Source organism: Acomys minous (assembly GCF_964271855.1).
Source record: "Acomys minous genome assembly, chromosome: 10".
In the NCBI taxonomy this organism is placed as follows: domain Eukaryota; kingdom Metazoa; phylum Chordata; class Mammalia; order Rodentia; family Muridae; genus Acomys; species Acomys minous.
In genome coordinates, this window is record NC_140491.1 from 33795267 (window position 1) to 33813700 (window position 18434).

General features: G+C 43.8%; 1 protein-coding gene and 1 long non-coding RNA gene across 5 annotated transcripts in view; both read right to left on the reverse strand.

Moving 5' to 3' along the window:
- FAM193A (family with sequence similarity 193 member A) overlaps positions 1-17854 on the reverse strand; it is a 118266-nt gene extending 100412 nt beyond the window's left edge. The window contains exon 1 of one of the 4 annotated variants that reach the window (XM_084797782.1): positions 17598-17854. In XM_084797782.1, the coding sequence (XP_084653908.1) occupies positions 17598-17813 (216 nt within the window). In that variant the 5' untranslated portion in view covers positions 17814-17854. Of the gene's footprint in view, positions 1-17178; positions 17390-17597 lie in introns of those variants that run through there. The other 3 variants (XM_084797781.1, XM_084797784.1, XM_084797783.1) reach the window with 3 other exon arrangements.
- Positions 7026-17172, reverse strand: LOC311606554. Its single transcript, XR_014782360.1, has 2 exons — positions 14684-17172; positions 7026-11293 (listed from the first exon to the last, which is right to left on the reverse strand). It is a non-coding gene; the product is annotated as an uncharacterized lncRNA (long non-coding RNA).
- Positions 17855-18434: the final 580 nt, after the last annotated feature.

The following is an 18434-nucleotide window of genomic DNA, read 5'->3' on the forward strand; positions in this document are numbered from 1 at the left end:
ACCCTAATTAACACTCAGGAGGCAGAGGCAGGCAGATCTTTGTGAGTTTGAGGCCAGCCTGGTCTATTCCAGGACAGCTAGGGCCACACAGAGAGAAACCCTGTCTCAAAAAACTAACATAAAGAAAGAAAGAAACTCTAATTAAGAGAGCGTCTATCCTGAGAACCAGTTTAACTAAAAGCAGACAAGAGAACCTAAAGACATAGTGAAAACACATCCTTGGTGGTTTGAATAACAATGGGCCCCATAGGTTCATATATTTGCATGATTAGTCCCCAGTTAATTAATAAACTTTTGGGGAAGGATTAGGTGATGTGTTGATGAGGGATACCTCAAAGCCCATGCCAAGCCCAGTCTGTCCTCTCTCACTCACTCCTCTCTCTTCTCCCTCTCCATCGCCTCGTTCTCTCTCTCTCTCCTCTCTCCTCTCTTTGTCTGGCTCTCAGCTATTGCTCCAGTACCATGATGGCCTGCTTCTCACCATGATGATCATGGAATAACACTCTAAAATGTAAGCAAGCCTCTAATTAAATACTCTAACATTGCCTTGGTCAGAGCATCAACAACAGAACACTAAAACACATTAATAGAACATTAACTAAGACTACTTCATGAAGAATGCTACCAGGAACTGAAGAGCAGGATTTGGGGCGTTGGATGGGACAATTACAAGAAAATTTCAAACTCTAACAATTAAGCCTGTGTGAAGAATCAGTATTCTGTTGTCACCTGTTTACAGCTTTACACTCTGAGTCCAGAACTTACCAATACTAGCATGCCAACAGAATAATAGGGTTGAGCGTCTGCAAATGTAAACGCAGGTCCACCTGGAGCCTAGTTATAAAACAGCCAGTCTGAAAAATCCAAAACAGGAATGGACTGTGATAATACTTCTATTAAATGGTTCATTCTCTTTCGTTCCTTCTTTTTCTTTCTCCTGATTTGGTTTTTTTAAGACATAAAGAGTTTCTCTGTATAGCCCTGGCTGTCCTGAACTCAGTCTGTAGACCAGGCTGGGCTGGCCTTGAACTCACAGAGATCCACCTACCTCTGCCTCTACAGTGGTGCATACCTGTAATCCCATACTCCAGTTCCTGGGGATCTGATACCCTCTTTGGGTCTCCTCAGGTACAAACACATAGATCAAGCATGCATACAGGCAAAACACCCAACACATAAAATATCTAAGGAAAACTTTTAAAGCTTTTAATGAGACTTTTACAGAAATCTTCAGAGAAAATTAAATCTGCTTCAAGTCTAATAATTTCAGTTCCATCCCCCAGAACCTTCATAAAGGTGGAAGGACAAGGTCCACTCTATGAAATTATCCCAACTTTTACACATGCTTCATGTGATAACATGGACACAAAGTAAAATAAATAAGACACCACCTGGTGAGATGGCTCAGTGGGTAAAAACTCTTGTTTGGTAAACCTGATGACCTTAGTTCAATCCTTGGAACTCTTACAAATGTAAGACAAAAGAGATATAAAGGAAGCCAGGTGTGGTGGCTCACACCTGTAATCCCAGCACTCAGGAGGCAGAGACAGGACTATCTCTGTGAGTTCGAGGCCAGCCTGGTCTACAAAGTGAACCCAGGACAGCCAGGGCTACACAGAGAAATCCTGTCTAGACCACTCCCCCCCTCCCAGAAAAAAAGAGAAAGAGAGAGAAAGAGGAAGTTGGCTAAAGGGAACACAGGAACTGCCGATAACCTTTTCATAAATTTAATTTTCACAATTATTTATTCTTTAATCCAAGTTTTCCTTATTTGCATATTCCCTCTCTACCATTACCCTCTCTCATTTTTTTCTTTTTTAAGTTTTGCTATGTTGCTCCAATTGGCCTCAAGCTTTCAAACTCAAGCAATGCCTCCTGTCTCTGGCTCAAAAACAGCTAGAATTACAGGGGTATCCATTTTGTAAATCTAAAATTACTCGAAAATAACAAGTGTATTAAAAACTGGACATGGGCTGGAGAGATGGCTCAGCGGTTAAGAGCACTGACTGCTCTTCCAGAGGTCCTGAGTTCAATTCTCAGCAACCACATGGTGGCTCACAACCATCTATAATGTGATCTAATGCCCTTTTCTGGCCTGCAGATGTACATGCAGGCAGAGCTCTGTATACATAATAATAAATAAATAAATCTTTTTTAAAAAATAAATAAAAATAAAAAATAAAAACTGGACATGTGGGCTGGAGAGATGGCTCAACAGTTAAGGACACTGATTGCTCTTCCAGAGGACCCCGGTTCAGTTCCACATGGCAGCTCACAACTGTCTGCAACTCCAGTTCCAAGGGATCTGACACCTCACACAGACATACATGCAGGCAAAACACCAATGCACTTAAAATAAAAATTAATAAACTATATATAATTATACACACACATACACATATGCATATGCCCTGGAGGTGGAGCTCAGCTATCAGAGTATTTCTTTGACATTCTGGGTTCAGTACTTAGCACCAAGTAAAATTAGAGTAGTGATGCTTGCTTTGTAATCTCCACACTGGAGGTGGAGACAGGAGGATCAAAGTTCAAGGTCATCCTCAACTATGTAGAAAATCTCAAAAAATAAAGGGTACTGGGCTTAACAGCCCATGTGAACTAAAGATCATCTTTGGCTATGTCATTGACTCTAAAAACAGAGAGGAAAAAATTATTCAGAAAAATAAATAAATCTTAGGGGGGGGGTAGGATATAAATAGCTCAGCAGTTTCCTTGAAGAGGGTCCTAGTTTGATTCTAAGTGCCCACTCAGGGCAACTTACAACTGCCTCTAACTCCAGTTCAAGATCTAGCCTGAAACTCAAGACACAGACTAAGCTAGCCTGAAACTTGCCTAGCTTCCCCTGCCTCTACCTTCAAGTGCCAGGATTAAGGGTATATGCCATCAAGAAAATGAAAGAAATTAAAGCCTGGTGTGATGGCACACGCCTTTAAGCCCAGCACTCAGGAGGCAGGCAGATTACTGTGAGTTTGAGGCCAGCCTGGTCTACAAAGGGAGTCCAGGACAGCCAAGGCTACACAGAGAAGAAATCTTGTCCTTGGAAAAAAAATTAAAAATTGAGCTAGAGACACTGAGTAAAAGCACTTGCTGTCTAGCTAGGTGGTGATGACACATACCTTTAATCCCAGCACTAGGGAGGCAGTGGCAGGACAGCCAGGGTGACAGAGAGAAACCCTGTCTCAGAAAACCAAAAGATTTATTTATTTATTAAGTACACAGTGTTCTGCCTGCATGTGAGCCAGGAGGCCAGAAGAAGGCACCAAATCTTATTATAGATGGTTGTGAGCCACCATGTGGTTGCTGGGAATTAAACTCAGGACCTTTGGAAAAACAGCCAGTGCTCTTAACCTCTGAGCCATCTCTCCAGCCCACAAATTTTTTTTTTTTTTTTTGAGACAGGGTCTCTCTGTGTTAGCCTTGGCTGTCCTGGACTTGCTTTGTAGACCAGGCTGGCCTCGAACTCACAGCAATCCGCCTGCCTCTGCCTCCCGAGTGCTGGGATTAAAGGTGTGCACCACCACACTTGGCCCCACAATTTTTTTAAACAAAAAAATTTTAAAGTAAAAAAATTAATAATAATTATTATTATTATTATTATTGAGCAAAGCCTAAACCAATTGAATCTAGTTTGTATTCAGAAAACATTCCTTCCAATAATAGAAAATAATTTTTAGTACACATGTTAGCATTCACAAATATAGACCCAAAAGAACTTCAGAATTATGAAAAAAATACCAAAAAAATTGCAATAAAGTAATCTCTGACCACAATGGAATTACTATATTTACAGAGCTGTAATGCTAACAACACAGGAGGACTGGGAAGACCAGCCTACCTGGGCTACATAGCAAGGCCCTGTCTTTAGAAAGAGGGGGTGGTAGGGAGCTATATAGATGGCTCAGTGGTAAAGAGCACATACTAAACCAGGCATGGTGATGTATGCCTTTAATACCAGCACTTGAAAGTAAGGCCGGCAGATTTCTGAGTTTGAGGCCAGCCTGATTTATGTAAACAAATAAACAAGCTAAAAAAGAGCACACACTACACTATTCTTGCTGAGAAATCAAGTTTGGTTCCCAGCACACTCAACAGTCTATTGGATTTATAATGCCAGCACTTGAAAGGCTGAGGCAGGAGGACCCACTGTGAGTCAGGGCTATACAGAGGGTACCTGTCTGTAATCCCAGCACTCAGAATAAGACAGGAGAATCAGGAAGAGTTCAAAGTCTTTTTCAGTTACATTGGGAATTTGTGACCATTCTTAGCTACTTTTTTTTTTTTTTTGGTTTTTCGAGACAGGGTCTCTCTGTGTTAGCCTTGGCTGTCCTGGACTCCCTTTGTAGACCAGGCTGGCCTCGAACTCACAGTGATCCACCTGCCTTTGCCTCCCGAAAACCATCTCTTTAAAAAAAAAATTACAAGGCAGCAAGATAGCTCATTGGGTAAAAGCAGTTACACTGTAAGCCCAATTCTGCTATCACAGTAGGAGAATCAACAGAAGGAGGAGAGAACTTCCAGAAAGCTGTCCTCTGACTTCAAGTGCTTTATGGCACATTTGTGCCCACCATCACTACCACAACATACAAACATACACACACAATAGTTTTTTAAAGTAAGAAAATGGGCTGACCAGAAGGCTGTGTGATTAAAAGCACTGGCTGCTCTTGCAAAGGACCTGGGTTCCATGCCCAGCACCCACATGGTGACTCACAACCTACATAACTCTAGTTCCATAGGGTCTGACACCCTCTTATTTCCTCTGTGGTCACCAGGCACAAACATGGTACACCGGCACATAAAATAACACAAAAACTTTCAGTAAGATAAATTAAACAAATACAAATAAAGGGGTGGTACACTACTGATACAGCTATCTCAGAAGCCAACAACTCCTCTAATAAGACCCTACATTCAATCCCCAGTACCAGAGTGGAAGAAAAAAAAAAGTCAATTAAAAAAAAAAAAAGTCAATGAACCTAAAAGCAGGAAAAAAATTTATATTAGAAAGATTCTATCACACACACTGAAAACAAGTTACAGAGGGCTAAGAATACAGCCTACTGATAAAGTGCTTTTCTATTATGCACAAGACCCTAGGTTCAATCTCAGTACTAAAAAAGAACAAAAACAAATTATAGATGATCTTAGCTTATATTAGTTTGATTTATAACCTTCTTTTTCAACAACCTCATGATGCTGTCAAAGTAGGTACTGAGAACTACTCTTAACTTGGAAAACCCATCTTTTCCTATACTAAGTGATGTTTGGTCTGACTCTTCAATGCTGGCAGTTGGCTATGAGTTGCAGCTGGCCACAAGAGCCAAGGTAAACAACTGGCACTCTAAGGGTGCTCTCTGTTGCTAATATAATACTCAGATTTAAGTGTATTAAGTGTATTTGGTATAGAATGTTCTCATTTTATGAGAAGCATCTGTACCATTATCAGGAATAAAAGAGGAGACAACAAGGACTGGAGAGTGACATCATTAAAGACCTCTATAGACATTAAAAGGACATAAAGAGCAGTCTTGGGCATCCAGGACAGGCCTCAGAAACAAAAAGTTGGCTACCTGAGCATTAGTCTTTTTTAACACAGGAGACATTCCACCTCACTATTTCAGTGTACAGAAATGTTAATAATGAATCCATGCTGTCCCCAGCTACACTGATGTATGGCTACACCTTGCCAGATATGTCCATGTCAAACAACTATCATCCAACCAGGTTCCCATTCAGCTACCTTTCTTATAGCCCTTCTTATTCTACAACTGCTTAGAGTTGGCACCACCCCACAATGGGCTGAACCCTCCTACATCAATCAAGAAAATGCCCCACAGGCCAATCTGATGGAGGCAATTCTTCAATTGAGGTTTGGTCTTCCCAAGTATATCAAGATGGCAACAAATATTAGCCATCACACTGAAACAGACAAGAAAAAAGACAACTCCAACCTTCCTTAATTCATGATGGCAACATACGATTCACAACCATTTATAGTGGGATCTGATGCCCTCTTCTGGCATACAGGTGTACATGCAGATAAAGCACTCATATACAAAAACAAACAAATAAATCTTTTTTTCTTTCTTTCTTTCTTTTTTTTTTTTTTGGTTTTTTGAGACAGGGTCTCTCTGTGTAGCCTTGGTTGTCCTGGACTCACTTTGTAGACAAGGCTGGCCTCGAACTTACAGCGATCCTCCTGCCTCTGCTTCCCAAGTGCTGGGATTAAAGGCGCGCGACACCACGCCCAGCCAAACAAATAAATCTTTTAAAAAAAGATTTAAAAAAAAAAAAAAGAAGAAGAAATCCAATAAATAGATAGATGGGCCGGGCGTGGTGGCGCATGCCTTTAATCCCAGCACTCGGGAGGCAGAGGCGGGCGGATCACTGTGAGTTCGAGGCCAGCCTGGTCGACAAAGTGAGTCCAGGACAGCCAAGGCTACAGAGAGACCCTGTCTCGAAAAACCAAAAAAAAAATAAATAAATAAATAAAAATAAAAAAAAAAATAGATAGATGGATAGACACTGACAAAGAGATCAATTAAAAGATCAATCAGGAGCTGGGTGTGGTGTCCCATGCCTTTAATCCCAGCACTCGGGGAAACAGAGGCAGGTGGATCTCTGTGAGTTCGAGACCAGCCTGGTCTACAAAGCGAGTCCAGGACAGCCAAGGCTACAAAGAGAAACCCTGTCTCAAAAAACAAAAACAAAAACAAAACAAAACAAAATCCATCATGCTTAATGGTACACACCTTTAGTCCTTTAGTCTCAACATTATCTTAGGTTCTAATCATAGTTCGATATACTAGCAATGAGTAATTGAAAACTAAAAATTCGAAAAGCATTATTTGAGCTGGGTAACGGTGATGCACACCTTTCATCCCAGCAGAGGAAGAGGCAGGAGGATGATCTAAAAAGCGAGTCCAGGACAACCAGGGCTACACAGAGAAACCCTGTCTCGAAAAAGGAAGGACAGAAGGAAGGAAGGAAGAAGGGAGGGAGGGAGGGAAGGAAGGAAGGAGGGAAGGAAGGAGGGAAGGAAGGAAGGAAGGAAGGAAGGAGGGAGGGAAGGAAGGAGGGAAGGAAGGAAGGAGGGAGGGAAGGAAGGAGGGAGGGAAGGAAGGAGGGAAGGAAGGAAGGAAGGAAGGAAGGAGGGAAGGAAGGAAGGAAGGAAGGAAGGAGGGAAGGAAGGAAGGAAGGAAGGAAGGAAGGAGGGAAGGAAGGAGGGAGGGAAGGAAGGAGGGAGGGAAGGAAGGAGGGAGGGAAGGAAGGAGGGAAGGAAGGAAGGAAGGAGGGAAGGAAGGAAGGAGGGAAGGAAGGAAGGAGGGAAGGAAGGAAGGAGGGAAGGGAGACATCTTTTGTTAATAGTTGGGGGCTGGGGCTAAAACATGGGAGGGATATAGGTCAGGAATGTGGCATGCACCACACCACCACACCTGGCTCGAGTAAAATTTGAAATAATGAAATATACACATATCTGAAACAACATTAAGGTGTATGGTCTATGTTACAAGCAGAAAATGTTACAAGAACAAAGACAGCCAAATAAGCCAATGCTACCATTTCACCTTTTGGAAGATTCAAAATAATAACTGTCCAAGGAGTGGAATAGCTGGGTCTTGAGGAAGCCTTATTCCCAGTTTTCTGAGATAGCTCCAGATAAATTTCCAAAGTGGCTGTACTAGTTTGCATTCCCACCAGGAATGAAGGAATATTCCTCTCTCTCCACATCCTCGCCAGCATGTGGTGTCACTTGAATTTTTGATCTTAGCCATTCTGATGGGTGTAAGATGGAATCTCAGAGTTATTTTGATTTGCATTTCCCTGATGACTAAGGAGGTTGAGCATTTCTTTAAGTGTTTCTCAGCCTTTTGATATTCCTCTGTTGAGAATTCTCTGTTTAGGTCTGAGCTTGGAATATACTCAGAAGATGCTCCAGCACACAAGAACATTTGCTCAACCATGGTCATGGCAGCCTTATTCATAATAGCCAGAACATGGAAACAGCCGAAGTGTCCCTCAGTAGAAGAATGGATAAAGAAACTGTGGTACATTTACACTATGGAATACCACTCAGCTATTAAAAACAAGGAAATCCCGAAATTTGTGGACAAATGAATTGAAATAGAAATGAGTGAGTTCACCCGGAAGCAGAAAGAGTCAAATGGTATATACTCACTTACATCTGGACACTAGCCCAAGGGGCATGTTCCATGAAAGTCTTCACTTACCAGGAAAGTGGGACAGAGGGGAGGACATCCTATTGGGACTCTAGGTGAAGAAGCATGGGAGAACGGGGAAACAGAAGGATCCAGAGGGTCCTGCTCAAACTATGGCACCAGCCAAGGACAATACGTGCAGTAAACTTTGAACCCCTACCCAGATCTAGCCAATGGACAGGATGTTCTTCACAATTGAGTGGAGAATGGGGTCTGACTTTCACATGCACTCTGGTGCCCCATATTTGACCACATCCCCTGGATGGGGAGGCCTGGTGGCACTCAGAGGAAGGATAGCAGGCTACCAAGAAGAGACTTGATACCCTATGAGCATATAAAGGGGAAGGAGGTCTCCCTCAGTCACAGTCATAGGTGAGGGGAGTAGGAGGAAAATGGGAGGGAGGGAGGAATGGGAGGATACAAGGGATGGGATAACAATTTAGATGTAATATGAATAAATTAATAAGATATATTTTAAAAAATTAAAAACAAAAAACAAAATAATCTGTCAATTTTCTACCAAACTGGTGTATGTTCAGATTTCAGGTTTTTTTATTCAATCCCATAAAACTACTTCTAGGTATCAAGCTGATACTGAAATAATAAGGAAAAAACAAATAAAATAACTAAACAACTATAATGAGAATTGTGGAGGTTTGGTTTAAAAAAAACACAGAAATATTTTAAGAATATGTATTCGTTTTAATCTCAGGTGTTGGGACATGGGTCTGCTTTACAGTAGATGACTCTGATTTGCCTCATGCTCTAGCAGAACCATGATTTTACTAGCAGCAGATATTTGGGATTCAGAGGGTATATAAATGCTAGGGCCCTGAGAGGCATGGTGGGTTGTTGGTTGCTGTTGTTTGTGGTTTGTTAAGTAACTGTGCTTGAAGAAGAAAAGAGGAGGAAAATTAAATATCCTTACAGCAAAGATCAAACTTGCCCCAAAAAGCTCAACACCCATAATCAGCAGGAAACAGTCCAAAGGATAACGTCATCCTCTTTCCTCTCCCCTATCTAGTGTTAGGGGGTTGAAAGGGTGGAAGAAGTCAGGTGCAGTGGCACACACCTGTAATCCCAGCACTTGGGAGGCGGAGGCATCGTGGTGCGTTTGAGGCCAGCTTGACCTACAAAGCGATTCCAGGACAGCCAGGACTACAAGAGAAACCCTGTCTCCAAAAACCAAAAATGAACAAAGAAAAAAGCAAAAAACACTCCCTCCAAAAAGCAAAAGAAAAAGAAAGGATGAAAGTAAAGGGGTGAAGAAGGGTGGAGCAAATAAAAACCTATATAGTAGTAAAAGCTGGTTAAAAACGGTTCTTTCATTTTATTTTAGAGTTAGAGGAATCATTCAATTTTAAGACAGTAATCAAGACATTGTAGCATGCTACCATGGAGCAGGTGCAACATGAAATAGAGTACAGAATAACCAACAAAAATAAAACCAATGGCTCAGAGATTAAGAGCACTGACTGCTCTTCTAAAGGTCCTGAGTTCAATTCCCAGCAACCACATGGTGGCTCATAAAAATCTATAGAGATCTGGTGATCTCTTTTGGCATGAAGGCATATATGTAGGCAAAATACTGTATTCATAATAAATAAATAAATCTTTTCTTTTTTAAGTTTTTGATATTTTGAGTTTTTTAGATAAGGATCCCTATGTAGCCCAAGCTAGCCTGAATTACATAATGAGGCCTCGTCTCAAAACAACCAAACAAGCAAAAAAGACAAAAACAAAGCAAAACAACAACAACAACAAAACCCACCTCTATCAATATATCATCATTTATATGAAATTACATAAATGAAAGCTTGGGGGAGGGGCCTTCAAAATCTGAGGCTAAAACAGTTTTTAGTTGGGACACCAAAACCTTTATCCAAACTTGACATGGTGGTGCACACCTTTAATACCTGCACTCAGGAGGCAGAGGCAGGCAGATTTCTTTGAGTTCAAGGCTGATATGGTCAACATGGTAAGACCCCTACCTCAAAAAATAAACAGAACAAAACGAAAATGATCCATAGAAAAAGAAAAGTGTTAGGGTGACCTTTATTCAAATTAACTTTTTTGTTCTTTTCAATAGTAAGTATTAGGGATGCAGACATGGCTGCTCTTACATAGGACCCAGGCTTGAAACCTAGCACCCCACTTGACTGCTCACAACTGTCCTTACTTCTAGTTCTGGGGACTTCACCACCCTCTTCTGGCCTCTATGGTCACCAGGTACACACAAGGGGCATATAAGACATATAAGCAAAACACTCACACACATATAGATTAAAAATAATAAATAACTAGCGGTGGTGGCAAATGCCTTTGATCCCAGCACTTGGGAGGCAGAGGTAAGCAGATCTCTAAGTTCCAGGGCAGGCTGGTCTACAGAGTAAGTTCCAGGCCAGCCAAGGCTACACAGGGAAACCTTGTCTCAAAAAACAATAATAATTAATTAAATAATAGGGACTTAAAAGATAGCTCAGCCGTTAAAGAGCAATGACTGCTCTTCCAGGGTCCCTGGTACAATTCCCAGCACCCACATGGCAGCTCACAATTGTCTACAACTCCTGTTCCAGGGGATCTGACACCCTCACACAGACATACATGCAGTCAAAACACTAATGTACATAAAATACAAAATAATTATTAAAAAATAAAACAATAAATAAATATTTTTGAGGTTTAAAAAGAAATTTATATATTTACTTAGTATACAGTGTTCTGCCTGCATGCCAGAAGAGGGCACCAGATCTCATTATAGATGACTGTGAGCCACCATGTGGTTGTTGGGAATTAAACTCAGGACCTTTGGAAGAGGAGCCAGTGCTCTTAACCTCTGAGCCATCTCTCTAGCTCTAGTAAATAAATCCTTAAAGTAGATATTTTTAAGGTGTTAATAATTGTTGACAAATAAAAGAGAAGGTTTACATTGGAAGAAAATGTCTACAAACCACACATATGAAAAGACTTGAATCCAAAATTATGAAGAACTTTCTAAACTCAAAAGATAACAATCTAATCAGAAAATGGCAGTTCTAATCTGGGCAGTGGTGGCCCACCTTTAGTCCCAGCACTCAGGAAGCAGAGGCAGGTGGATCTCTGAGTTTGAGGCCAGCCTATACTATAGAGCTATTTCCAGGACAGCCAGGGCCACACAAAGAAACCCTGATTTGTTTGGGGTGTGTTTTCCCCCCCTTGTGAGGGGAGAGAAAGTAATCAGCAGTTCTAAATGGCACTTTTTCCAAGACGACACAGGAATTTGATGGAAATAACACATGAAAATGTTACTATTGGCCAATAGAGAAATCCCGACTAAAGTCACAATATTAAAATGATTAGATTGGGTTGGAAAGATGCTCACAGGGCATGATGGCGCACGCCTTTAATCCCAGCCCTTGAGAGGCAGAAGCAGGCAGATCTCTGTGAGTTTGAGGCCAGCCTGGTCTACAAAGTGAGTCCAGGACAGCCAGGCTCTATTACACAGAGAAACCCTGTCTTGGAATATATATATGTATGTATGTGTGTGTGTAAATGTGTGTGTGTGTGTGTGTGTGTGTGTGTGTGTGTATATATATATATATATATTAAAGTGTACATACATACATATGAATGACAACTGGTAGCTCACAACAGTCAGTAGTAACTCCAGTTTCAGGAGTTCCAACTCCCTTTTCTGGCTGCTGTGGGTATGGTGTACAAACATACATACAATCTAAACACTATACACACATAAAATAAATAAAACTTTGAAAAATAAAATAAAATGATTAAAAGAAAAACTACTGAAAATAGCAAATGCTAGAAAGGACACAATGCAACTGGAACTTGGTTTTTTTGGTTCTGTTTTGTTGGTTTTCTAGACAGGGTTTCTCTGTGTAATCTTGGCTATACTGGACTCACTTTGTAGACCAGGCTGGCCGCGAACTCACAGAGATCCGTCTGCTTCTGCCTCCCAAGTGCTGGAATTACAGGCATATGTCACTACGCCTGGCCTGCAACTTGCACTGCCAGAAAATAATTTGGTTAAGTTCTCATGATTTTACCATACAATCCAGTTCCCCACATTCTACAGAGCCCTAAGGAGGAAAAAAAGTATTTTCTCACAAAAACCTGCATACTGGCACACACATTTAATCCCAACACTCAGGAGACAGAGGCAGGTGGATCACTGTGAGTTCAAGCTCAGCCTAGTCTACAGAGCAAGTTCCAGAACAGCCAGAGCTACACACACACACACACACACACACACACACACACACACACACAAAACCCGTCTCGAAAAACAAAACAAAACAAGAATAAAAATAGGCCTAGTGCAATATCTCTTAGAAAACTGAGCAGTTGAATCTCAAGTCACACCTCTACATACTCAACAATCCTATTCCCAGGAACATGCCCAATTCAAATAGTGCCCATGCACTCCAAAAGACACATGCAGAATGTGCAGCCTCAATGTCCATCCACATTAGATCAGACAGACTGAAGAACCTTCATAGTACAAAGTATACATACCATAGAAAACAATAGCCAAATGCAACATTACCCAGGAGTCACCACAAATGAAAAGCTGAGCCAAAGCTCTTTAGCACAAAAAGACATTTTTTTGCACAAAACTCACAAACAAGCTGGGCCCCAGCACTAGGGAGGCAGAGGCAGGTGGATTGCTACAAGTTCTAGACCAGCCTGGTCTACAAAGTGAGTCCAGGACAGTCAAGGCTACATAGACAGAGAAACCTTTTATCAAAAAATAGAACTAAAAAAATAAAAAAATAAAACAAACCTCACAAACAAAGGGAAGGAATGGCAAAGACAGGTATCACAGCTTGAAGCCAATGATGACGGGCACTGGGCACACACACAATGTCATGAAGCACTCTAAAAGCCGGCACAACAGGGCTCTCTGGGGTGGCAGTTTTTCTAAAGCCCGGATAGTAGTAATGTAAGCTGTTCTAAGATAAACCAGTAGTCCTAAAGTTCTAGATTTCTATTCAACCTACTTCCTCAGACCACAACGTGAACTCCAACAAGTGCACTTTACCTACTTCAAAGATCCAAATGCACACCAGGCCCTACACCTATGAGCTCAGTATGCACTTGCATGATGGGTTTAACCACTGCTATCTAAACTCCTAGTGCCATATAAGGGAACACACATCATTACAAATGCCCATAGTTGCCAGGTGGTGGTGATGATGCACGCCATTAATCCCAGCAATCGGGAGGCAGAGCCAGGTGATCTCTTGAGTTCCAGGACAGCCTGGTCTATGGGGGGCGGTGGGGGTGGGGGGTGTGATACACTATCATTAGTGACAAGTTTTTCTGATTTAAATTAATCTTCAGTTTAAAAACTTCTTTGACCCTACCCTAAACAGCATCCTTTCATAAATCTCACATAGCATTACAAAAATAGCTTTAAATCCCCATTCCAGCCCTGTGAATATATGTATCACATGTAACCTGATATTCCAACAGCTAATAACACAGGTTGATTTCTATAATAGACAAATTCTGGGTTTTGTAAGTGCACATGACTTAATGTCAGATACTTATTTTGAAAATACAATTCTCATTATGTAGACAATGTTTGTTTCTGTGCCAGTAACGATATTTAAGTGCCAGAGGGTGGTAGAAAAAGCCTCCATTAGTTTTATTTACAAACAGAAAAACACTGTTAGTAGTCTCAGGTTGTAATATCATTCACCTTCCTGGTCCATAAATAATGCTCACTACAGAAAAGTTTGAAAGCTTAAAGCATGCAGGAAAAGAAAGGAATAAGCTTCAGAATGCCAAAAGTCTTTATGGACACTCTACCAGACTTTCCTATGTAAATCCATATGCCCACAATATTCCACAAAAAAAAACAAAAAACAGTTCTATACTACAAACATCTGTAATCCTTTTCACTCAATATATCATGAACATTATGAAAATCATACCTTAAAATAGAAATGCAAAATAATTAGATTTATTCTTGATATGCTTCACCTACTAACTGCTCACTGAGTGAGCAGTCTAACCACTGCACAAGCTCACTAGAGTCCAAGACTCTAATCCAACATTTTTAATAACAGTTTCTCCATTTCACAATTAGAAAAAAAAATCAATAATATCCAGAAACAGAATCCCTAATTATGCCTAGCTTAGCATCCTGAAACATAATGGCCACAGTCACACCTCACTTACAGTCTATCACCAAACATTGCTTACATACTTCCCTGCATTTACTTGTTTAATTCTTTTTTTGTTTGTTTGTTTTTGTTTTTGTTTTCCGAGGCAGGGTTTCTCTGTGTAGCCTTGGCTGTCCTGGACTCACTTCGTAGACCAGGCTGGCCTCGAACTCACAGTGATCCACCTGCCTCTGCATCCCGAGTGCTGGGATTAAAGGCGTGCGCCACCACCGCCCAGCTACTTGTTTAATTCTTAATCCTAAACCAGTCGTGGTGTCGCACGCCTGTGATCGTAGCACTAGGGAGGCAAAGGCAGAAGGATCTCTGTGAGTTCGAGGCCAGCCTGGTCTATAAAGCGAGTCCGGGACAGCTTCATGGAGAAATCCTATCTCAAAATAAATAAATTGTTTTTTCTTTTTTTGGTTTTTCAAGACAGGGTTTCTCTGTGTAGCCCTGGCTAGCCTGGAACTCTCTTAGTAGACCAGGCTGGCCTTGAACTCACAGAGGTCTGCCTGCCTCTGCCTCCAGAGTGCCGGGATTAAAGGCATGTGCCACCATGCCAGGCTCTAAATAAAAATTACTAATGCTAAAATCTGGGTGCCCTGTTAGGATTACAGGTCTGTCAAGCCCAAGGGAAGAGAGATTTAAAACTGTGCACCCTGCTCTCCAAGCCTTGAATACCAAGAGTTTACATCTGGACCAAAGATTCCACGTGCTGGTTTCCTTATCACATTGCCCTTTTTTCTTTGGAGAAGCTACCCATACTCACAAACACCCTAGTGGGCTCAGGAGCCACCTCAAAGAAGGTGGTGTAAGTACAGTTCTGTGCCCAGCACATAGAGCAATGTGGCTGGTACTCCCTACTAAGGACAGTCCTTCCACTGTCTTCTTTCTTAGTCCACCTTCTGGTTTGGTGACTTATGGAGGGTCAAGGAAGCTCCTCAGGATTTCTCTCTGAGAAACACAAGACCAAGACAGACACTGTTACCTGCTGACATTGTTGTGCCTGCCTTGTACCACATAAAGCACCCAAAGAGCTTACCATCTGTAGGGAAACAGGGTTTTCAGAGTGCCAGTAAGACCTCTGCGGAACTGAACGTGGTGATGCCTTTAATTGAAGCACATAGGAGGCAGAGGCAGGTGGAACTCTGTTGAGTTCCAGGTCAGCCTGCTCTACATGTTGAGTTCCAGAACAGCCAGAGCTAGACCCAGTCCCAAACAAAACAAAAAAGACCTGTGTTTCAACAACATTTTTAGCCCTATTGCCATGAAGACTAGTTTTGTATATGATTAAAACACAAAAAATGTTTAAACTGCTGGGCGTGGTGGCACATACCTGTAATCCCAGCACTCAGGGAGGCAGAGGCTGGCAGATCTCTCTGAGTTCAAGGCCAGCCTAGTCTACACAGAGTCCAGGACAGCCAAAGCTACATTAAGAACATTAAAAAAAAAAAAAAAAAAAAAAAAAGTTTAAACTAAAGACCCCTTAAGTTTAAAATACAGGGGGTTGGGGATTTAGCTCAGTGGTAGAGCGCTTGCCTAGCAAGCGCAAGGCCCTGGGTTCGGTCCTCAGCTCTGGGAAAAAAAAAAAAAAAAGACAAAGTTTAAAATACAGCAAAACAATGTTTTACATGCTTTGTGCCTAAATCCAGTAATAAAAAAGAAAAATTTGTGAACAAATATTTTATAAACAAAACAGAACAGAAAATACTGGAACATCCCTCTATGGAACTTTTTTGTTGTTGTTCTTGGGTTTGTTTCTTTGTTTGGGGGGAGTTGGGTTTTTCGAGACAGGGTTTATCTGTGTAGGCTTGGCTGTCCTGAACTCACTCTGTAGACCAGGCTGGCCTCCAACTCACAGAGACCCACTTGCCTCTGCCTCCCAAGTGCTGGGATTAAAGGCGTGTGTAACCACCGCCCGCCTTGTGTATTTTTTTAAATGGTGGGTTATGGCCCAAACTCTTGATACACAATAATTCAACAGAGAGAATCCTGCCAAAACTATGCATAAGGTTATCTGAGCTTGAAGAACTACAAAAAAAAGGGGGGGTAGTTATTTCAGGTAAATATTATGTTATATTGCGATTATTAAACCCTAAAGTATGAGTAGTGAGGCTTCTTCTATTTTGGTACCAACTTGTCTTCACTGAATGTACAGAAATGGGTATATTTCAATTCCAGCTCCAGACACCACTATTAACATAAAGTTATAAAGGGTTTGCATGGGACCACTTCTCACCTTCCCCTCCCAAACAGAAGCAAACTCGGCCCTCAAAGTTCCAAGATGAAAAAGCACAACCTCATCTTAAACTAGAGCTCGCTTTGCTGTCCCTTATAGTGGAAAAGGACAGACTCTAGAAACTCAAGCCGAAGGCCGAATCCCAAATGCTAAACAAATGTAACAATACTATTGGAAGAAAACTCCAACAGTTGCACCAAAACTGCAGAGAACACCCTGAAGCGGAAAGGAAAATTTAAGTACTCATACATTACTACACTCTCCTGCAACAACGTGAGCATAAGAAACCATGCCATACGCAACTTCTTATCTGCTCTTAATATACACTGTATACTGAACCTCTCCTCAAAAACAATTCCTCTCTCATGATTTGACACTCAAATACTCCTAAAGATTTTGGTTTCTTCATTGTGTCTTTAAAACAAGGTAACATGTTTTAACAATCTTACAAGAACACAACTTGAGAGAAACCCATAATAATTCAGTGGCCAATCCAATCTACGGAAACGACCAACCATGCCTACTGCATCCCACGTACCAGCACTATCTTCTGAAGCAGGATAAGAGCGGCAGCAGTCCATCCACAGCATGCCTGCCTGAGTAAAACTGAAAATAGGTACCCCGGCCGTCGCGACTACACTGGGCTGACAATCCTGAGGAACGAGACCCCCAGCGACTCCCAAGAGCTGACGGGAGCAGGCGGAGAGGGCAAGACAGCCGCGCCCGCAGCGCGTCAGGCGGTACCCAGAAACTTCTAGGGGGCACTTTTTGCTCAGCCCCAAGGCCGCAGGCGCTGTGCCCCGGGGGTCCCGCCGGCGCCGCCCTCTGCGCCGCTCGCGCCCGGGAGGAGCTGTCAGCTAGGCAGCCACCGGCCCGTTATCCGCCGGCCGCGCCCGCCCGCCCGGCCGCTCGTGAGGGGGCGGCGGCCGCTCCCGCCCCAGGACCCCCGCTGCTTACCTCGAAGTAGCCTCCGGCGGCGCCGCCCGCGCCCGCAGGGCCGTGGGCCGCCGCGCCGCCCAGCAGGCCTGCCGCGCCGGGGCCCGGGGCCTGGGGGCCGCGCAGCGCCGCCGCCGAGCTGGCCTTGCCGCCCGAGCCGCCACCGCCCGAGCCACCGCCGCCGCCGCGCTTGTTCTTCCGGCGCTTGGCCCCGCGCTTGGCGTCGGCCGGGCTCATGGCGGGAGGGAGGGACGGAGGACGGCGGGCGGGGAAGGGGCGCGGGCGGGCGCCGGGCCGCGGGCGGCGGCGGCAGCGGCGGCGGCGGCGGGCGGGCGGAGGCGGCGGCGGGCGCTGCGGCCGGCCGGGCGGGGGGCGCGGCGCGGGGTCTCCTCCCGGGCGGGGAGGGCGGGGCGGGCAGGAGCTATGGGGCGGCTGCTAGCGGGAGTGACGCGAGTCCACCGGGCCCGGTGCCGCCGCTGACCAGAGTTAGAGTCCAATATGGCGGACACAAGGGGAAAGGGATCCCAGTTTACGTCGGGGGAGGGGGAAAGCGGCGGCAGGGGGAGGGGCGCGGGCGGCCGCCCCCCGCACTCCGCCCTCCCGGGCGGCGCGCCCCTGGCCTGGGACCCCGCCCCCGACGCAGCGCGCGGCGTACGCTGGGAGTTGTAGTTCCGTCCGCCCGCTACTCCGCCCGGGCGTACAGGGCGGGACCACGACTCCCGTAGGGCCATGCGCAGCTTGCTGCGAAGGAGAGGGGCGGAGCTTAGGATGACGTCAGGTGCCGCGCGGCCTTGTGGACTCTGTAGTCGACGCACGGACGGAGTTGGAGGCGGGCGGAGTCCTAGGGGGTCGCGCAGT